This window comes from Maylandia zebra, linkage group LG23 (assembly GCF_041146795.1).
Source record: "Maylandia zebra isolate NMK-2024a linkage group LG23, Mzebra_GT3a, whole genome shotgun sequence".
Lineage (NCBI taxonomy): Eukaryota > Metazoa > Chordata > Actinopteri > Cichliformes > Cichlidae > Maylandia > Maylandia zebra.
Window position 1 is genome coordinate 39,719,611 of NC_135188.1, and position 22,805 is coordinate 39,742,415.

Genomic DNA, 22,805 nt, shown 5'->3' on the forward strand with positions numbered 1-22,805 from the left:
TAGCATATGTTAATGTTTTCCTTTTTCTTTTTTTTTTTCGGAAACCGCCCTTCCCCTTTAGCTGAATAGCTATCCCATACAGCCCCGTGTACTTGTACCACTACCAAGACAACGTCGTCACGGATTTGTGTAACACATACTGGAAACGGTGCTGCACTATAATGAGTAAAGTTTTGTCACATTGAAATTGTGTAATTGTAGCTGCTAAGATATCCCTCCCACCCAACCTCAAACACATTGGTACTCGTATGTCGCGAAAACATCGGTGGGAGTAACGGAAAGGCTGTAGCTTTCTTCGGGGTGCACCACTGACGTTATTTGGTAAGGTTAGCTGGTGCCCGTAGCAATTGCATTTCGTCTCGTCTTTGGCACAGTCTGGAGTGTTTTATGGCATTACGTTGGCCCATTTAAAACACTTTCGGGGGGCCTGCTGCGCTCATTTGTGTGTGTGTGTGTGTTTGGTGTCCGCGTGAACGAGTTGACAAACGTTACAAGTAACGTTAATGGCTGGCTTGCCTGTCCAAGATGGCGGGACATGGCGGAGTGACACTGGTAGCTATATAACCTATTTGCCGTGAATATTTTTCGGACCCGTTCGTGTGCTCGCTAAAGCGTGGCTCGGGTTTTCTCACGGGTCTCGGCCCTCCGTAAAAACGTGTCCCTCTCGCTGACCTAGGTGGTGTCACGGTCCTTTGTTTACAGTTTCCATTGGCCCTGGCTTGGACTCTGCATGTGCTCTCGAAGCTGCGTGTTGAACAGGCACAGTCTACCTGTGTGCCTAACATGTCGCTTGGCTAACAAAGAGCAAAGCCCTCTCTTCTGAATGCATCGCAGAACTGTGGAAGATGGGGAGAAAGACAGTGCTGCTGACAGCTCGTGATATATTTTTTGTTGTTTTTTTGTTGTTTTTTTTAGGGGTGGGTGGGGGATCCGTGAATCTTGTTCACTAGGTGGTGTGGGATGCCTGGGAAGTGTTCCTTTCGCGTTAGCAGCAGAACGCAAGAGAAGTCTGCCCTGCTTCCAAGCTGAAGGCAATTAATGCACAATGCTTGAACTCTCTTTCTTTGTAGTGCTGACAGACTGCCCTGTATCCATAGGCAGCTTCCCAGTCCAGCTAACTTAAAGTGTTAGCTGTGTCTTTGTTGCTGTCTACAACCAACAGACATGATTCAGAAACATTTTATATAAGCTAGAAGGGACCCTTAATGCAGGGTCCTTTCTAGCATACTGTTAGTTTCCAGTACTTGTGGATCTGTTAACCTTTCCCATGTGGATTTAAGGTTTGACAGCACTGCATTTGATTTAAGCCGGTTTATAGCTGTAATGCACAGCAAATTTTTACCAGATTGAGAGTTTCATGTGGGATACCGTTGTTGTCCATGCAGAAAATATGTACAAGTTTTGGGGTTACCTTATAGTTCTCTCAACTCCCCTCAAAAATAATCATCAAACAAACACATATGTGGTGGGCTCACGAGCCACTCACTTTAGCAATGTTCACTCATTTTGTTGCTTTCTGCGTTGAATACATGCGAATGATTTGGTGGGTTTCACATCTCCATTCCCACTTGCAGCTTATTAGTTCAGAACAGTAGCCCTGTCTGGCACTTTGTACTGGTCGTGTCGCTCGCGCTGTTGGTAGGTCTACTTGTGGATGGGAGTGGGTTTAACGTTGCTTGACAGAACTAGGTCATTGTATCACAACCCGTTATCGGACAGCAATGACGTAAATTTAGACTAACTAGGTGGAAGAGAAACTTTCAGCTTTGGTGTGTGCTTTTTTTTTCTGTGTCTTAAGTGCGACGGTTGGCAAGATGCTTACAGCAAGGAGGGTCTTCGAGTGGGGTGTGGCTGATGGCTTTTTGGGTGGAGTTCATGTGCTCTCCTCAGTCCACACACACTCACGTGAAAGCTAGATATTTGGACGCTTCTTCTGTTGCGTCTGAGGCGCTGGCTGTGCTGCGGCTCTGAAATGGTTAAGGTCATTTACAGAGGACAGCTCTTTCCCACAGGGATTAACTTAAATAATGCTAGTTGCAGACATTTAACATGCTGTTTGGCTGTTACATACTGGTTGAGTCATTAGCATGGACGCAGGATAGAAAGCAGCCACCATTCATGCTACACTTGGAAGCTGAATCCCACACTTCTGCCACTAAGTCTTTGTAGGACATTTGTTTAGATAACTGTAGACCTGAACTGAGATATTGGCCATGGAAGCTCATTGTTGCCTCGCATTAAGGTTGCTCTAGCGTCAAATCACTCAGTACCCACAGCTACTAAAAAGACCATGCGTTATCAGTCAGTAATTCCAGTCCCATCTTTCACAGCCATGTAATCAGTGATTGTCTCTATTAGAGCTTTTTGTATTTCCACTGAGTGAGTAAAAATGTGTCCACAAACTACTTGGTCTTATGATGAATAATGCCAAAAGTGGGTCTGTTATGCTCATTCCAGTTCCATATGTTTGTTCTTGGGCTGTAAGAGGTAGCTTTGCCTATATCGCAGGTCATGATCGTCCTTATTTATCTTATCTTGAGAATTGTTTAGTCTGAAACAAGTAATAGTACCTCCAACCTAACCCTCCCTTTAAGGGAACTTTCTTCTGACTGGCTTGCAGAATGTTAGAACAACAGGTTTGGCTATGATAGCCATATTAAGGAATATCCCCCGTTCTGACACATCGGCAGCAGCAAGACTGTGACAAAAATCTTTAAAATTGAGCATGTAGAACAGTCCGAAGCCTGAGCTCTAGGATCACTTTCATAAAGGCTGGTGATATTATTTAAAACAGAATATAAATGACAGAAATATTGTATTGCTGTATTGTAAAAACCATTCAAGAATTTTTCTTCCCGCCCTCCCTCCAGTAAATTAAATGTACTGCAAGTACAGGTACTTCACAAGAATGTCCGAATGCTATAAAAATGTTAATAATATTAACATATTAATACTGTTTTGAGCAACTGCAGGTCAGTTCAGTTGTTGGCAAGGTTGTGTGCAATGATGTCATACGCCCCTGCATGAATGAGGTACTCTAAATACCATGGTATTAAGAGTATGCCAATATCTTGACAATAGAGAAGTGGTCAACTTGTGGCTATCTGTGCAGGGCGGAGCCACACTCCATAGTCCTTAACATGTTCAGGTTCTTCCATAGTACTGCTTTGGTAGGTTATCTGGGTATTTGACCATAGGGCTGTTCGATATAACGATATATATTGTTTGACGATATAAAAACGTCTATCATTTCATTTTACACTATCGTTTGTTTCGTGGTGTCGCAAAATAAACTGTTTACGGCAATATTTTTTCATCGTTTTGATGGTCACTGTAGTGGCTATATTAATTTTTTAAGTTCTCTCTTTCTCTTATATTTTATATAACAACAATACGGACGGACAAGCGCCTGTTTTTATGCGTTGTTGTTAGCAACAATGACGGTAACAGCATCGCGTGTCCGCTTGTTTATGTTCCACATAAACCTTTCACAATAAAGCTCAATATCCTGTTGAGACTTTTCAAAATAAACTGAATCACATGAAAGAACAGATTATTTACGGATGAGAATTAAAAAAGAGCCGCCAGGTGCTAAAAAATAAACCTTAGACTCAAACGTTAGAACAGGCTTTTCCCTGCAGCACCATGTGTAATAAATACTCACAAAGAAAACGGTGGCCTTTACAACTTATGTCTAAAAATGTATAGTTTCATGCATCGGTTAAAACACTCGACTCCAGCTACATGACGCGCAGCTGGAAACACTTCCCGCAAGACGAGCTGCCAGAGATTCACAGAATTTACAGAAAATGTTACATTTTTGTGATTTATATCATTATTGGGACGATAGAATTCTTATATCGGGATATGAGATTTTGATCATATCGCACAGCCCTATTTGACCAAGTTCTCACATTATATTAAGTCGTGCACTAGCTGAAAATAGAAGTTTGTTTTGGATATTTTTGTATGTGATGGCTTGGCGCTTATTTCAAGCTGATGGCACATTTAGTGCAGATTAAAATACAGCTGTGTTTATTCAATTCAATTCAATTTTTATTTATATAGCGCCAAATCACAACATAAGTCGCCTCAAGGCGCTTCATAGATACAGAGAAAAACCCAACAATCATATGACCCCCTATGAGCAAGCACTTTGGCAACAGTGGGAAGGAAAAACTCCCTTTTAACAGGAAGAAACCTCCGGCAGAACCAGGCTCAGGGAGGGGCGGCCATCTGCTGCGACCGGTTGGGGTGAGAGAAGGAAGACAGGATAAAAGACATGCTGTGGAAGTGAGACAGAGGTTAATAACAGATAAATAACAGATTTATCTGTGCACATGTTTTATGGAATCAAGCTGCATTAGTCTGAGCTGACGGAGGTGTTCAGTTAAAGACCATGTCTGTGTTGTGAGTTCAACTACATATGTAGGTTAAATAATCAATGTATTTATTTTTTTTAACCATCAGGTAGTACACAGCTTCTATATGGGTAACACTATGCATGTGCACAGGGCTCATTCACAAGTACTACTGCAGACAGTTGAGTATGCTCTACTTCGTTTTAGGCGCTAAAGGGGGAATGAAAAGTTGTTAATTTTGCAACAGTGCTGCTGTTTTTGACCAGGCAATCATAGTTGTTCCAGATATGGGTGGTTTTAACCTGGCTGCTCTAGCACAAATGTTTGTACCACTCATATAAAACCAATAATAAATTAAAATGTAACTAAATCGGAAAATGTTTTTATTTATGTGCATGCTGCTTTTGTTCTTTTTGTTGGGCTGCTGGTTTAGCTTACTGAGTTTTGCAGGTGACCCATGTGCCATAAGGCCCAAGTTCAAATCCGCCCTCAGGCCGTTTACTGTGCGTCTTGCCTACTATCCTGTTAAAGAAAGTCTGTAAGCCCAAATAGTATAGTTAAAAAAAAAAAAAAGAAGAAAAAGGCTTTGACCATGTTTTTTTTTGAGGGGGGGGGGATTGTGGTCAAATGTTCAAACAGCAAGTTGCTACACGTTTGATTTAGCAGATCTGTTTATTTGTATTATTAAATATAATAATAAAATAAATATTTTAAACACCAGATGCTGTTTTTGACACAATCCTTAAGGATTTGTGTCTCCTCCTGGGATTGAAAAGAGGATCTTCTGCTTGTTGGGCAAATGTGTAAACCACCATACTATGTCTGATGTCTGCTTTCCAAAATGCGTTCACACGGAGTCATGTGAAATCACAGGTTATGGTATTTTATTTTTTATTTTTTTTAAGAGGACAGTATGTGAATACAATGTGGGGAAGTATTAACAGAAGTTTAAAAAAATAAATAAATGCAAGTGCAAAATTATGTCAGATTGTGACTGTGATTTTTGTTCATTTTTAATTAACTGCCTAGCTCTTATAGATACACTGTACTAAACTCTTGAGCCACCCCTCATTTGTTTTTATTTAGCTTTGATTGAGCCAGGCTAAAATGTTTGCAGTGGTTAATGTGATATATAAACGCTATATTAGCTGTAAAGCTAACACATTGTACCTAACATATTCCTCATGGTCAGGCTGCTCCACAACCATTCTAACATTCTGTCAACGAAATATAATGTTGACATTAGAAATAAATGGCTATCATCATGTCTGTGACTTATACCCACTTTTTTAATAGAGACGTTTATTTACATGGGATGATCAAACAATAGTACAGGTGCTGGTGCCCACTACTGAATTTTTTAAATTTGTCTGCAGTGTAAATGGTAAATGGCCTGTATTTGTATAGCGCTTTTACTAGTCCCGCCTAGGGACCCCAAAGCGCTTTACACACCCAGTCATCCACCCATTCACACACTGGTGGAGGCAAGCTACAGTTGTAGCCACAGCTGCCCTGGGGCAGACTGACAGAAGCAAGGCTGCCATATCGCGCCATCGGCCTTTCTGGCCAACACCAGTAGGCGGTAGGTAGGTGAAGTGTCTTGCCCAAGGACACAACGACCGAGACTGTCTGAGCCAGGGCTCGAACCGGCAACCTTCCGATTACTAGGCGAACTCCCAACTTGGGCCTCGGCTGTAGTCTTGAATCTCTGTAGATTGAATAATTACACCAAATATTATTGTTCTTACTGTTTAATATTATTGTAGCAGTAGTGTTCCCTCATTTATCGCGGGAGTTGCGTTCTAAAAATAACCCATGATAGGTGAAATCCGCAAAGTATACAACTTTATCATTTACAGCTATTATAGATGTTTTAAGGCTGTAAAACCCCTCACTACACAGTTTTCTCACAGGCACAAACATTTTTACACTTTTCTCTCTTGTTTAAACACTCTCAAAGTTCAAACCTTGGTCGAAAAATCAGCCCAGTATTATAGAATGAAACCAAAGGCATCCACAGGTGCCTTTTACGGTGTAAGACGTTTCGTCGACATTGTTGTGTTTGTTGGGGAGAAAACGTACAAATATACACTACAGCACTTCAGAGTCACAATGCTAGCGATCGAAGATTTGTGTAAATTTGACAAGCTGAAACTAGAGCAGGGAGATATGACCAAAAACATTTATCACGATATACATTTGAAAATTTGCAATAACGATATGACTGAATATATAATTGACATTAGACAAAATACAACTCCACAACTTTATTAGTGCAAAAAACACAACAGTGTATTTTCAGTTAAACAAGCAGCTGTTTTTTTTAATGTGCATTAAAGCATTAAAGGGGCAGGGATAGCTCAGTAGGTAAAGTGGTCGCCCCATGATCGGAAGGTCGGCGGTTCGAATCCACTTAACGGCTACCCTGAGGTACCCCTGAGCAAGGTACCGTCCCTACACACTGCTCCCCGGGCGCCTGCTTAGTGGGCTGCCCACTGCTTCACTGAGTGAATGGGTCAAATGCAGAGAAAAACAAGTAATTTCCCCATGGGGATCAATAAAGTATCCATTATTATTATTATTATTATTATTATTATTATTATTATTATTATTATTATTATATAAAAAATTAACAGTGAAAATGCAAATTCCTTGCTGACAGTTTAACCAAAAGGCATTTCCAGTGGAAATTGGCCGACATATCCTCAGCATAACCATGTATAATATCCACAAAACCTAAAAAGAGGTTATGCACACACAATACGTTAATATTATGTTGAAGCACAGTACTTATCACTCCGCGAGGCGCCTGCCTACGATAGCTGTAATGCTCCGACAATCCATCAAGCGGCGCGAGTTGGTAGCTTAGCAAAGTCGTACTAAAACATTTGACAGATTTTCGAGCGCCGTGTACATAAAATCGTTTCGAGGTCAGTAAACAACCAGAATTCATACATAAGGCACACGGGATTATAAGGGACACTGTCGATTTTCAGAAAAATCAAAGGATTGATTTTAAGTGTGCCATATTTTCCAAACAACACAATAATAACGACGGCCCGCTAGCATGCTCTACCAGAAATAGTGCTTTGTTGTGTATCTGACGGACGAAAGCTAAACCAGTTCCACACCACTGAAGTTGCAGCATTTTTGTAAACCAATTCTGGTTCATCTGCTTCATTCAACGATCCGCTTTCGCCCTTCTCATTCTCTGTCGCCGCCATGCTTTTTCTGCCATGTGTGTATGAAAACAAAGGCACTGCGCATGCGCGTTTTACCCATATTCTATCGCGATATTTCATTTTCTTATCGTTACCCAACATTATACCGGTATTACTGTGAACGGTATGATATGGCCCAGCCCTAGGTGAAACCATTCTGTACTGTACAGGAGACACGGCACGGAGGAGACTGACAATGGTCTACAGCCAATCAGGACGCAGAACACAATGCACTGTAAAAAAAACAAAAACAAAAAACCAACCAAACCAAAACAAACAGCATGCAAAATTGCACAAAAAATCTGCAAAAACAGCGAGGCTGCAAAAGGTGAACCATGTTATAGCGAGGGACCACTGTAACCATAAAAAGGTAAGGTTGTGGAATATGAAGGGACTAGACTATCCATTGATCAGGTAATGCTTTTAAATAGAGGTCTTGTTTTTTTTGTAGCGTTAATGTTGTAACAGTTAGCGAGTGTTTTCAGACTGTTTTCAAAAGTGCTCAAATAGCCCAGTTTAACCTGCAATGGCTCCTGCAACATGTTCTGCTGCCATGGCGGGGATAAATTCATGATGAAAAGCAGAAAATCGGCTGTCACAGATGATAACTTCAAAAAGTCTGAAGATGCTAATGCATTCCCTCCTTGCAGCGCCTTAGCCCTCCAGAAACCTAGGGTAGACCCTAAATATTCATTCAAAATAAATGAATGAAAGGAAAAAAAAAATCCAGGACATTCAAAACCACCATAATTCAGCATAATATTCTTATTACCGTCATAGCTCACAGGACCATATCACTTTTTTTCTCCATCTCTGTTGAAATAACCATGGCCAGTCATTTCTGAAGAACTGAACTCTGAAATGTGCATTGATCTCTGTGATGAGTGGTTATAAATGTCGTCAGAGATTCTCTGAGATTGACATGTTTTTCTGTTGTTTTGTTTTTCCTCACATATCACCCTAGAGCTCAAGGATCAAGTTCATCGGGTGTCCACTGTTAAAAACAATTTTAAACCATGTTTACTCACTTATTTATGATCAAAATGCCGATGTGACTCTAGCTGCTGTGTAGAAAAACGATCCGATGTATGACGGCAGCTGAACCCTCCTGCCATTCATGCTCCAACAGTCAGCCTTTTTTGAAAGTCTTGCCTTCAGTGATCCCAAATCAGATGATCGTGTTACAAAGTATGATTAGGTTTTACTTCCTTAACTTTGGCCTGCAATAAACGTGCATCGCAGCACTTGCATTTTCTGTTTCTCTACTTATTCACTTGAGATTTTCCTCTACTTTTTCACCCACACATTTATACATTTAAATTTTGTCCCACAGCAACAACACAAATGTTGACCGTACATTTCTGGTACAGAAGTCCAATTGAGATGAGCAATGTTTTTTTTTTTGCTTCTATCGTTTTATTTTTGAGGTTTTTTTGTAGCAGTTTGGTATCAATTGTAAAATGGAAGAAAATGAATATCCACGTTTCAATCTATTGTGCAATTTTAGAATGACTAATTTGTCTAGCTCCACGCATGTTGTTAAGACTGTAGGAGTGAGCCACAGTAGCTGGACAGAACACATAGACTACAAAAAGATCCCAGGTTGGATTTGAGGTTGCTGGAAGGTAACAGTGCTAACCACCACACCGTGAGACTTCTGCCACTCCTCTTTAAGCAAACATGCATAGAAATACAGTAAATAAGTTTGTACAATTCTAACAAACTTGAAAGTCAATATTTGGTGTGACCACTTTTATTCTTCAACACAGTCTGAACTCTCTTAGGCAGTTTTTCTTGTAGTTCTTTAAGCAGTCTTTAGGAACAGTTCTCCAAGCTCCTTGAAGGACATTCAAAGGTCGTCTTTGGATGTTGCGGTTCAGACTCTGGGGAGGCCAGTCCATGATTGATAGTGTTCACTGTGTGCTTTTCTGTCCTGGTATGCTTTTAATGCATTGGCAGCGTGTTTCGGATCAAGTCATGCTGAAAAATGTCAAATTTGGGTTCATCGCTCCATGAGACCCGTTGCCACTGATATTCAGTCCAGTTGTTGTGTAATTTGGCGTACTTTCTTTTTCTCCCTGTTTCCCTTCCTTCCACTGAGACCACTTGTGATTAGGATTGAGTGAACAGTAGATGATCTACTAAAGGGCTAGATGCAACTCTCAGGTCTTGTGTCAGGTCTTTCCTGGATGTTTTTCCTGTTTCTTAAGGACATGACTTTCAGATACTGTTAATCTGCTGTAAATAGATTTTTAGGCCTGTCACTTCTTCTTTTGGCTGTCACTTGTCTGGTTTTCTCAACGTTTTTAAGGACACACTGAAGATCATGATAAGATATGTGAAGTATTTGTTTTATAGCTCAAAACAAACAAAAAAACTCAGCTTTATGTTTGTCAAACTGTTATCTTTGGCATTTTTCTTAGAGTCAAAGGAAGCTGAACAAGTGATGTTTTTGGAACAATTTGCTAGAAACAAAGTGCATAAAGATGAAATGTAATATTGGTTCTTTACAAAGTTATGTGTAGACAAAACACTGGCTAATCTCTTGAGTTAGGCATCTGAAAAATGAATGAAAAACTCAATGGAAAAATTTTGATAGAGCTTCAGAAAGCTTGGAGAATTATTACCCAAACCCAAGACTTAGTTGGTCTTGTTCTTGAGCAAGATCAAGCCAACTGACCAGCCAGGAACTGCAATCGGCAGATTTCCAGCATTCTTGGCCCTGACTGATGACCAGCTCATCATTCTCCCATAGGTGCTTCTAGTTAATTGGAAGTTTTTCCTCCCTGGTCTGGAAAGCACGATAGCGTTGTTCGCATAATGCCTTTTGCGAATCACTTACCACCAGACTCTTAATGTTTTTCTTGTCAATAAGTTGTGGCGATGCAATTGGAACAGCTGCACTAGTGTCCATCTTCCATTTTTATTTTTTTCCTCTGCTTGTGGGCATCTTTCTTCAGTATATAAGGGTAGACTCGCACTTGTATGTGTATGCTTCTGGAAGACTTGTAGCTTCAGTATGTGCACTCCCCGGACTGCTTACAGTACTGACAAGAACAAGTCCTGATGCATTTTCAGAATTTTGGTTTTCAAAGGAATTGCTAATATGAGTTCTGATGACATCTCCTCATTTTGAAGAAAAGACAGCAAGTAATTTATCTGCAAGGCTGAGATTTAGAAAACCTCATGCTTACATTTAAACAAAAAAATAAGAAGTCTTCAGACGTAGCCAAACGTGCTCAAGTATTATTGCTGTAAATCTGTCCTCGGCTGTTGTCACTCTTCACATTTTGCTCTGTTTTTCTTTCCCTAATGGTGTTTGCTGCTGCATTTTCTCCTTCGGTCTTTCATCACAATGATAACCGTGTAAAATAAAAGCTTTTGATTACATAACTGCTTCTTGGAAATGGCAGCGCTACCCAACAAAGGCAAACAGAGGTCCTTTTTCAGTGTGTTTGGTAGTTATTTCTCCATTTAATAGCTGTGGTTGAACTGGCCTGTCCACAAAGACGAGAGATAAAACATTCCCTCCTTCTGCATGTGCTTGGAAGTGCAATCTTAGTTTCTCTTACTTGAGCAGCTGGCTCTCCTCAGCTCGGAGTGGCAGAACGGCTGCCACGCTCGGTGTCGAGCACCAGCTGGGCCATCTTTGATGCGATCTCAGTGTGGCACCAAAGAAACGATGTGCAAGGCGAGGTCACGGGTTGTGTTTGTTTGCCCTGGTGCAGCAGGGGAAATGGACAACATGTGCTTGATTTTTTTTCATGGCTCGGACTTCCTTCATGGTCACAGTTAAACGGATGGATAACTGGAGAGCAATAACAGCGAATAGCCCGTTTCTGACACAATATCAGTGCATAAATTGTTATAATTACCTCCATGGGTACAGCGTGGGCAGATAGGTGGAGAATTTTTAAAATTTATTTATTTAATTTCACAGAAGTGGCTGATAAATCTTTTATTTTGTGAAACTTTTGCGGTCAGTCAACTCCAAACACAGTGTTGAATCATTTGCTGCTGGAGCTGCTTTACTAATTTGCTTTCAGTTTTCCAGTAGTGTATTAATAATAGGGCTGTGCGATATGACCAAAATCTCATATCCCGATATAAGACATCTATCGTCCCGATAACAGTATATATATATATATATATATATATATATATATATATATATATATATATATATATATATATATATATATATATATATATATATATATCACAAAATTTTAACATTTTCTGTAAATTCTGTGACTCTCGGGCAGCTTGACTTCCGTGAATTGTTTCAATCTGGGCGTCGTGTACCTGGAGTCAAGTGTTTTAACAGATGCATAAAATAAAACATGAATGTTTGTTATCATCTTATCTTTCTAATCTTATCTAATCTAATTCTTTTCATGTCAGTTGATGTCTATGATGATATAAATCGAGTCATTATTTATGCCAGTTTTTAAGGTCCCTGTTTTCTCCTGAGATGCAAAGTTGCAATTTAATTTTTGGTTAAAATATTTGATTTAATTTTTAATTCTGACCAGTCAGAAGCTTCAGGTGTTATAGAAGAACACAAACTAAATGAAAAACTGAATTCTTTGGTCAGTTCCAAATAAATAATGTAGATAAAACTAGAAGTTAGAATTACTAGACACCCTACGATATGATGAAGTTGTCATTTTTACATTTTGCGATATGATGACTACTCTTGGTTGCTGGGGATCAGTCCGCCAGGGCCTTCTGTTCCTGGTCACCGCCCGGAACACATTGCACCCGACCCCTACGGCGCCTCCTGTGGGTAGTGGGCCTGCAGGAGGATGTGCCCATGTCCCTTTTTCAGGCTGTGCCCGGCCGCCCTCGGGCACCCTTCCCAGGCCTGGCTCCAGGGCAGGCCCCTGGTAACCCTGTCCCAGGCAGGGTGAACTGTTCCCTGGATCTTTCACTCATAGGGGTCTGAACCTGAGTCTGAACTCCTCACCCTCAGAGATGGGGTGAGGAGTTCAGCCATCCGAGAGCGGCTCAGAGTAGAGCCGCTGCTCCTTCACATCGAAAGGAGCAGTTGTGTTTTTGGGGGGTTTTTTTGTTTTTTTTTTATGTAGATGTAAGGAGGCTTCTGTTTTTACTCGTGTGATCGAGCCGTTAGCTTGCTCTAAATTACGAGGTACAGTTGACAAGCTAAGTGTGTCCAGTGTTGGATGATTTGTTTGTTTTTTGGGTTGAACTGATTTAATGCAAGTTTGGTCAGCTGACTTAGGTGCATGAGATTAGCTCTCTTGTTCATAGCATTCCCAAAGTGTTTTCATTTATTTAATAAAATATCAGTATTTGGTGTCCAGGACGTCAAAGTCTTGTTTGATGTGTACAGTAATACTGTTGCTCGGGTTGTCATTAGCATTGTCCATTGTTATTTGGTCTTTTTCTCACTCACACTCCTAACATTCTGGTGTGTACGGCATCAGCAACCCAAACATTAGCTGCCAGCCTATCCTGACGTGGCTTTATTCTATTCCAAAAGCATGATTGGCTCGGCTCGGTTCAGCGCTGTTCTTATTGCCATTGGCCTTTCCAGATGTCTGCCAAAACAAGGATGGACTTAGTTCTATTGACTTTATATTGACCATGCCTGATTGTTATCATTTTATCTGGTTTCCAGCCCTAATGTACATATGCAGTAAATGTAAGGGCTAAAGACCTCCGGCAGATGCGGAGCTCAGAGTCGGCGGCCTCTGTACTCCCACAGGCCGGAGAGATCTCTACGAGATATACTGCAAAAGCTTTCTTCTGCAGCAAGCTGAAATCCTAACATGATATTTATCTGCAGAAGAGATTTTGGAAGCTGACGTCAGCCATGCTGTGACTTTGTAAAGTTCTTACACCACGCTTCTTTTCTTTGCGGATGTGGATGTTTGCATGCGACACACAGAATTGAGCCGGTGTTATTTTTGTGTTCCCTCCAGGCTGTTCGGTGCTACGATTCACTCATCCTTAAGGCAGAGGGCAAAGTGGACCCTGAGTTATTCTGCCAGCTGGGCCACTTCAACCTCCTCTTGGAGGATTATCCGAAAGGTGAGTCATCTCTTCACCTGCACTCAAGTGGGTTATACGCTCTTTGTTTTTTTCCTGCCACTGTTTTGGTCGAATAAATGATTTCTATTTCAGCTGTCATGCCTTTTGAGTACGTTTCACATTTTTAAGCACAGTAGTTATTGTTCCTCTAAGAACAAACCTCTACAGCTTGCTGCTTGGTCATTTCCTCTCGTAAATCTTTGTTTGCATCTCCTTACAGCATTATCAGCATACCAGAGGTACTACAGTTTACAGTCAGACTACTGGAAGGTAAGACTGGCCTACACGTTCACTTTCCCTTATTGTTTGTGATATTCTCACCTTCTTTCACTCTCACTCTAACACACACACACACACATTTCCCACACATATACCGGAAGCACGTTTGGTCTCAGCTGGGTTAGATGTTGGCGTAAGATGCGGTTTCAGGTTTCATGTCAGTCATTTTCACTGTTTCCTGCAAAGTTGACACTTGGCGGTGAGCCTAAATTCTAGTTTTGTTTTTTGTTTTTGTTCTTTTTTATCAAATTCTATCAGGTGCTGCAGTGTTATATAATCAGTTAGCCACCAGTTTCTTTTTTCACCCCACTGACGTCTGATTTATTCTGTCCATTTTAGTAGCACATTAGCAAATCTTCACATAAGTTTAGTACCTTTTGGGTTGCTGTAATTTGGTAGGTTGATTTGCTATAGTTAAAAAAAAAAACCCCAAAACACTGCATTGTTTGGTAGCTAAATAATTGCTCACCTTTCTGTCTTTACTCCCAGAATGCCGCCTTTCTGTATGGCCTCGGAATGGTCTACTTCCACTATAATGCCTTTCAGTGGTGAGTGGCAACTTCTTTTTTTCATTATTATGAATATTATTTCTTCATTTGGATAGACACAGGGAGAGTCTGCTGAGATCATTATTATTTATGTAATAAATGCACTGTGAATCTCTTCTGGGGCTGTTCTGGATTAAAGAGAAAATCACATCGGGCTGTGGCAGAATGGTGGTAGATGGGGAAAATGTTACAATGTCACACTACATTATGCTGAGCATAAGTGGATGGATATCAGCTAAACAAGAAAAAATACTGTTGTTTCTTAATGTTTGCCTTTAAAAAAAAATTTACACTTTTTAAAAACAGATTTCATGTGGCTTATTGGACTAGTAGGCTGATAAGATACAGTAGTTACCTTGATGGTAGGTTTTGTTGTTTGCTATTGTGGGTGATATAACCTCAAAATTATGTCAAAATATTTCAAGGCAATTTGCAATAATCATATTTATTAAAAAAAAGCAAAAAGAAAATGAAGAACTAAACGAGGTTTCACAGGTGATTGTAGCTTGCGGGCAGCAGTTTTTATTAGTGCAAATAAAAAAAGAGGGGTGTTTTCCATCTTTGTTTTATAGTGAGCTGAACTTGTTAACACTAGATTCAGGCAGCAGCTTCAGAGTGCAGTAGATATCGGTCAAGCTGCGTTCATTTGCACATAAGTACATATGTAAACCAAAATAGTCACCATCAAAATAAAAGCAACAAAGTTTTTGTGATTTTGAGGATAAATCGCAAAAACCAGTAATCCATTCTCTGTTGGGGAGTTTATCAAAGTGTGTTTGGTGCCTGATGTAAACTTATTTACATTTGAATCCTAATTTCCCATTGCCCGCATGTGGGCCGTTCAGGGACCCGTTAGATGAGACAATCAATGCCATTTTCATGCCTAGATTATGGATATGCTTGTTAGCTGGATTTAGATAAAGAATGGTTTGCACCAATTTGTGAATCTATCAGCTACTCTGCTAACTCAGCCTCTGTGGACAATTTGTAAGTGTTTTAGGACATTTGAGGGGTGTACCACGAAGCCAGGTTAACGGGTTGACAAGCTGGGTTGAGCTTAAAGTCTGGGTTTTCTGAGTGAATAGTCATGTGATGCGTGGAACGTGCCTTTTTACATGAGCGCACACAGAGCCTATAGCAGACAGCCTCGCTTAACAGAGGAAGCCGATAACCACCTCATGATAACGGCATCATAAAACAACATCACCAGACAGCAGCCACTGCTTTTAAGATGTATCTCAGGAAATAAATCCCTCCTTTGTTCTCCACATGGACCGTTGACCTGCATGAAGCCGAAGAATGCCCATATGTGATTGGTCACTTAGTAATACTCTGTCTACAAGCAGGCTACAAATACTGCTCAAAAGTGATCCAATCCACCGACTGCTCATTTATTAAACCCACACCAAATCCGTGAAGTCTTTGGCAGCAGCACACCTATGATCAGTGTCAAGTATTTGAGCAATTTCAAATATTAAAATTAAAAATATTGGTGTGCTCTACTGATGCAAGACAGAAGTTGCATGCCTCAGAAGATGGCACTTTCAAACAGCAACAACGGTGAGCGCAACGATTCAAGGGAGTTATCCAAAGAAGCGTGCCTCTGTGATTACACAGCTCAGTTGTAGTCTGTATATGTTTACCAGCTGAAAATCTGCCTTTGATGGTGAGCTGTCCTATCTTGTTTCCATAGCAACGCCACGGCCAGCAAGAGAGACTCTGTTCTGGCTGAGTTGCCAATAAGAATCAGCTAAATTAGATTCTTCGAGATGCAGACATCAGCAAATCCAGCTGTTACCAGCTGCAGGCAAATTCCACTGAGGCGTTGTTTTCAACACGTGATTGTTTTCAGAGACATTTTTCAGATGTCAGGACATTTTTACCACTTGCTTCTTTTGTTGTTTCCAGTAGTACATCTAATGCACGTTTATCTACCATTTGAATTTATTTACCATCACAAATCATCATTATCTGACTCTCACTGGTGCCATTGAATGAAGCGGCCAGTTGAGAGCTGGAGAGCTAACTCAGAGATAATGGTCTTCTTGCACAGATCTGCATCTGCTCTGTTTACAGCCACTTTGGGCGGTTCTGTGAAGGGAGTAGTATGGTCTGTTGTAAGAAATCTTCAGTCTTTGGTCGGTTTTCTATTTGAAACGGTCTTTACTGCTTATTGAAGAGGACTCAGGGTGCTTTATATTGTAAGGTAGAGAGCCTACAATAGTAGAGAGAGAATCTGAACACTCAGGTGACCCCCATGAGCAAGCACTTGGTGACAGTGGGAAGGAAAAACTCCCTATAAACAGGAAGAAACCTCTGACAGAACCAGGAGATGAGACAAAGACGCACTGTGGAAGTGGTGAATGTGTGATGATGTAACCTGCGGCGCACGAAACGACCAATGTGGCGGGTATTGTGGCGGCTTAAAGGGTGTCCACACAGGAAGTAATGTGTCATTTAGGTCGCAAGCTGACATACTATTCGCATAGAAATGACTAATGAATTTGTTGATCATGAAATGTCATTTAACACATTTCCGGTCAGTTTGGAGCTAGATAGAAACCCTCAAAAAGCGTTAAATAAAAGCTTAGATTGCTTAAACTTTTTATTGTGTGTAACAAACAGGGTGCGTTCTCAGTTTCCAGGGAAGAAGCATCTTTAGTGTTGAGTAGAAGATGGCACGCCGGCAGCATGACTGGAACAAGCAGCTGCTGTCGGAGATCAGCTTTTGCTAATACCTCGAGTTTTTCTCTGAATCTAAATGTTTCTATTAATCACCCTTCTCTTTTTTTCCTCCCCCTCCCCGCCCACCACCGCTTCCTTTTAATTCTCCCACAGGGCGATCAAAGCATTCCAGGAGGTGCTGTACATTGACCCGGGGTTCTCCCGGGCTAAGGAGATCCACCTGCGCCTAGGTCTCATGTTCAAGGTCAACACAGACTACGAGTCAAGCCTAAAGGTACGTGCAGCTTAAAGAGTCGCGCATCACTCTTGAACGAATCCCGAGAACCGGCGATGAAGCGAACAAAAGCAAAGGTGGCTTTTGTCAACAGCAGCGGTTTCACACTTCAAGCTGACCTTGAAGCGTGAAACGAGCGAGCAGAGCACGACACAAAAAGGATGGGAGCTCCCATTCAGTGCCTGAATAAGCTGGCAGCTAGTGACAAATATAAGAGTGAATAAGTGATTGATTCTGTCTACTCATTTCTCTCTTACAGCATTTTCAGCTGGCTTTGATTGACTCCAACCCCTGCACTTTGTCCAAAGCTGAAAGTAAGCACCTTTTCTATTTATTTGAGTGTTATGTTATTAATTGTATCTAACCGCTTTTGTGAATATGCATCATTACTTTTTATTCTTTCAGCTCTCCCCTTCATCTTTTCTCCTTTCACCATCCTTCTGTACGCAGCGTTAGACTGGTGGTTTCGCTTCAGTCTACTTAGAGCACTGGAATTATTTGATATGCTGCTCCCATCTCATCTCGCCCGCCGTGCTACCTGTTACCTTGGTGATAGCAATATCCATTTTTGCCCAGGCTCCCGCTGTTTGCCTTTGCTTCTTTGTGTCCCCCCTCACTGCTTTTCTAACTCGCTCACATACGTAGCAAGGGCAGCCCCCATCTTACTCCCCACCCCCCTCCCTCTCTCTTTCTCTCGCTTGTTCGTGCTCTCTCTCTCCCTCCTCTCCACTCTCTCTCTCCCTCTCCATCTGCTGAGAGTCACTCAGGCAGCTTAGATCAGACACTGCAGCGCTCCAGACAAAGGAAGGTGCTGCCAGGAGCACAGCTTACCTACCTGCTCTGTTCATGTAGACTGGGCCAGCCTCGGGTTTCTGACACCTCTTTTTTATTGACAGCTCAGCACTACTTTCCAAAGACTTTTGGAAACACACTGAGGAGGGACTCAGTTTTTCTTGAAATGTTGAGTAACCTCTAACACGCTTGTGTTCTTGTCTCTCTCTCTTTTTTTTTTTTGTAGTTCAGTTCCACATTGCTCATCTGTATGAGATTCAGGTAAGTGTTTGATGCTTGATTCGACCTGCACTTGAGCTCTGCTTGCTCTCAAGGGTACAAGACTAGATTTGCCCCCACCCCCCCATCTATGCTGAGTAATTGAGAAGGAGGGGGGGGGTGTAAGTGCTGCATGTCGATTGAATGTGGAACAGCGAGGCGAATAGCTTTGACTTAGCGGTGTAAAAAAATAGCAGGGCGTCTGAATGCCGGGGATTGCCCTGTTTCCTATTTTCTCTTTTCTTTTTTTTTTTAAATTTGAACTACGTGCTGACAAATTGAGGACGGAGCAGGGTGCTTGAGTGGGTGGCGCGCGGGAGGGGATAGGAGATTACTCTCGGCCGATCGACAGGGTTGCCACGGAAACAAGAAAGTCTGTCTCCCCCTCTTTTGTATGCTGGTGGTCTCTCTCTCTCTGTCTTTATGTGGGTTTCATTGGCGAGGTACAGTAGCTCTCGGCAGCTCAGGGATGCGTTTATCTTTTTTTTTTTTTTAATTATTTATTTTATTGTATTTTATTTTTTTTAATTGTGCTGTGTCAGAACACGCCGCTGCAGTGAAAGACCCCCGGCTAAATTAAGAAGGGTGGGAAGTGCAGTCAGCATGATTACTACATTCCTGTCTCCTGCTGCAGGTTAACAGAGATGGAAAGACGGCCAAAATAGCAACTATAAAAAAAACTATAACTATAAACTAAAAGCTATAGGTCTACACTATTGTTGGTTTTTGTTTTGTGTTTTTTTTTTTTTACTTTTTTAATCCTTGTTACATTTCCTTTTATCCTTTTCCCATATCCAGAAGAAATACCGGGCTTCCAAGGAGGCTTACGAGAGCCTTCTGCAGACAGAGGATCTTCCTGCGCAGGTGAAGGCCACTACCCTGCAGCAGTTAGGTAAGGTTTTCTAAGGATATATCATAGTTTTGATATTTCTTAAAAACAAACACACAGTTGGGTAATTGGATATATTCCCAGGCTGGATGCATCACACGGTGGAGCAGCTCGGGGACAGAGGAAGCAGGGACAGCTATGCCATCCAGTGTCTGCAGAAGTCTCTGGAGGCCGACCCTAACTCTGGACAGTCCTGGTACTTCCTTGGCAGGTATGCTGCACACTGGAAAAACAGCCTACAGAGGATTGTAGCGTTTGATACTAGTGTGCTCCTTACCTCTGCTTTCCTGAAATAAAGCAATAAAATAATGGATTGTGAGGCTCTAAAAGCAGTGTGTGGGCTGTTTGTGTGTCCTGGACAGCTGAGCTGGACAAGCCCCAATTCCTTTCTGATTAGCTATTAGGTCTATGCATTAGTGGCTAATGCTGCTGGCTAGCTGCTCCTAGGCATGTATTTCCAGCTCCATATTTTTATTTTTCAACTTCATTAGAGTGGCTTTGCATGATTAGCAGTTAAAAATAACCCCCATTAACTTTGGGCTCCTTGTTCATACTCTGTCTGAAACAAGCAGTTCTAGCTCACTTTACTCTCCTTTTAAGCTACTTTTAATCTAATTGGCTCCCCCCTCGCAGACTGAAGAGCTTCCTTCTTTCCACTTCTTTTATTTTTCTCTTTTTGTTTTGTTTGTTTGTTGGTGACCACACACTACTCCACTGAGAATTTAGATTCCAGTTCAGCATCTATGCATGCACCCCGGGCAGCAGACTTGAAGCGAACGTCAGGACTAGAACAGGAGTAGCTACTTAAGAATTGGGTTTTCAGCTGTCAGTGTCCTCAGTGGAATAAAATCAAGGCTTAAGAAAAAGCATGGGAATTTGGGCTGTGTTGTAAAAGGTTTATTGAAGGTGAAATTTAAATCCATAGCTTGGCAATATCAGCACTGTGTTCTCTTTGGTGGTTGATCAGGGAGGTACATTCTTTTGGCGCATCATTTTGTGTATTGGTTGTCACTTTTTGGCCGAAAGCAGATTAGTAATGGAGGTGAGGAGAATCAGAAATTGCCACCACCACTTTACACAGAGGGCTTCATTTTCCGATCCTCCTCATGTTTTAATTTCCTTAATGACTCTGTGGGTGAGCCTTCTCTATTGCCATTGTCTAGTTGATTGAAAGTATTTGTTCTGTTATGGATCTGGTAACACCAGGTGTCAGCTGGTGTTACCCTTTAAGCATATCAAAGGGTGGAATTTGTAAAGAGGAATGTATTTTTGGAATATTATTTCCATATCGTGACAGCCTTTGTCTTTCCACAGGTGCTACTCCAGTATTGGGAAAGTCCAGGATGCCTTCATGTCTTATCGGCAATCCATAGACAAATCAGAGGCCAATGCAGACACCTGGTGCTCAATAGGGTAACTTTTGTATTTAAAAGTAATCTATTACTTGTTTTCACAAAGAAAAATATTTAAAACCATTTTTTTCTGCATCATCATTATAATTTTTCTTCCCCCTTCTATCATCATCCTCCCCTCCCTCTTCCCCCCTCTGCCCCTGTCCTCAGGGTGTTGTACCAGCAGCAGAACCAGCCCATGGACGCTCTGCAGGCGTACATCTGCGCCGTGCAGCTGGACCACAGCCACGCCGCTGCCTGGATGGACCTGGGCACGCTGTACGAGTCCTGCAACCAGCCGCATGACGCCATCAAGTGCTACATCAATGCCACTCGCAGCAAGGGCTGCACCAACACTGTTGCGCTAACCCACCGCATCAAATGCCTGCAGGTGGGTGGTGAGGAGGATATCATAGAAGAAGCAACCATGCAAAGGCTGTTTGGATGGGTATATGGCGTCAGCTGGATTATTTTGTTTGAAGAAAATTTAACAGAAGTGCAAAGATATTTGTCTAACAGCAACAGTGAGGTTTTCATAAACGGTTTTTCCCCAGGTTAGGCAGTCGAGTAGCTTTAATTGTAGCATGTTGAGATGAGAACGCTTACTGAAACTGCTGGTTGCGATTTCCTTCTTACAATTGCAGGATAAAGTTAGCGTTTTTACATTTTAGGGTCAAATCTGTGTTTCTGCATTGTGACATAAATATGATTTGATTTTCACACAATGCCTTTAAAGCAGATAAGCACATCCCAGTTTGCATATCTGTGAGGGGAGGGTGTCAAGTAACCTCGTGATTTCAGTCAGTGAGGTGGCAGTCAGGTGAGGTGGGGTGGCCTGATTTTATTTTCAAAACAGGAATCTGATCTTTACAACACGTCTTTGAGGAAGACAACTGTTGCACGAGGAACCAAGTTTTCTGAGAACCTTGCAAAAAGAGCTGTGGATGTTCAGCAGGCCAGAGGAGATTACATAACCATCTGAGAAGAGTTTGGATTCGACTGATCTGCAGTCAGACTGCTGTTGCCAGTAAAGAAGAATTATCCTCTATACTTCATAGTGTGGTTCCTATGCAACCTGAATTATGTTCCCAGACTAACTTCTAAACAGGTTGAGCCTCCCATATTGGCTCATGTTCCTGAGTCCACTAACAGCAGAGCGCTGATTAACAGTAATATTAATGGCTGGCCTACAAGGAGAAAGCCACCGCTCTCCATAAAGCATACTGCTACCCATATGCAGTTTACTGATGATCACATGGGTGAGCCAGACAGCTGCTGGAACAATGTTTTGTGGACATAGGAGACTAAAATAAATTGTTTTGGTCAAAGAAAGGGAAACGGTGCATAAGACAGTGTGAAGCACAGCGGTGGTAGTATCATGATTTGATTCTGTTGTGATGTATATCGGCCAAGATGGCTTGTTCTTCCTGACACATCCATCCCATTTATCCAAGCTTGGGGCCGGCTTGTGACCTCCTGAGGCTGGGTTTGTCTTCCTGTCTTATGCAAAGTCAAATAGAAATGCTGTAGAAGGGCCTGAGGAAGCTCACCAGCATCTTGATTACATTCTTTTTAATGAAATAGTTTAAATTTCCTCCAAGCTAAGCCAGACTGATCAAAAGGCGAAACCGTTAGCTGCAGTTATTGCTGTAAAAGTGGCTCACAGGCTGTTAAGAGCTAAGGCTCAGTGTTTCCCTCCTCACAGATATGCAATACTGGATCATCTGTATCGAGAAATGAATGGATGTCCAAGTTGAATGTTTTCACTTTTAAGGTATTTATGTGGAAATGAGGAGAATCTTTTTCCTGTAATTGTAAGTGCTCTGTGAATAAGCATCATTGGGCTTTATGTTTTTTTTCAACCAATCAAAAGACGTGTAACCTACTTTATCCCTGATTGAAGTTTGCTTTAATTTGTTGGAGCTGCTCTGGGGTTCACCGGAGTTGTTTGGCGTGGCTCATGCAGATAACGGGCAGAAAACAGTGCAGTGAACGCCACAGACACAAAATGATACCAGTGCAGGCTTCGTAGTAGGCTCCCTTTAGCATT

General features: G+C 41.6%; 1 protein-coding gene across 2 annotated transcripts in view; it reads left to right on the top strand.

Annotated features, from left to right (window-relative positions):
• The window catches only part of LOC101471086 (lysine-specific demethylase 6A), a 35,322-nt gene that overhangs the window by 969 nt on the left and 11,548 nt on the right, over nucleotides 1–22,805 (top strand). For both annotated transcript variants that reach the window (XM_004552623.6, XM_004552624.5), the window contains exons 3-12: nucleotides 13,531–13,639; nucleotides 13,860–13,909; nucleotides 14,408–14,466; nucleotides 17,305–17,425; nucleotides 17,685–17,739; nucleotides 18,444–18,478; nucleotides 19,274–19,367; nucleotides 19,449–19,575; nucleotides 20,679–20,777; nucleotides 20,927–21,146. In XM_004552623.6, coding sequence (XP_004552680.1) covers nucleotides 13,531–13,639; nucleotides 13,860–13,909; nucleotides 14,408–14,466; nucleotides 17,305–17,425; nucleotides 17,685–17,739; nucleotides 18,444–18,478; nucleotides 19,274–19,367; nucleotides 19,449–19,575; nucleotides 20,679–20,777; nucleotides 20,927–21,146 — 969 coding nt within the window. The remainder of the gene's footprint in view (nucleotides 1–13,530; nucleotides 13,640–13,859; nucleotides 13,910–14,407; nucleotides 14,467–17,304; nucleotides 17,426–17,684; nucleotides 17,740–18,443; nucleotides 18,479–19,273; nucleotides 19,368–19,448; nucleotides 19,576–20,678; nucleotides 20,778–20,926; nucleotides 21,147–22,805) is intronic.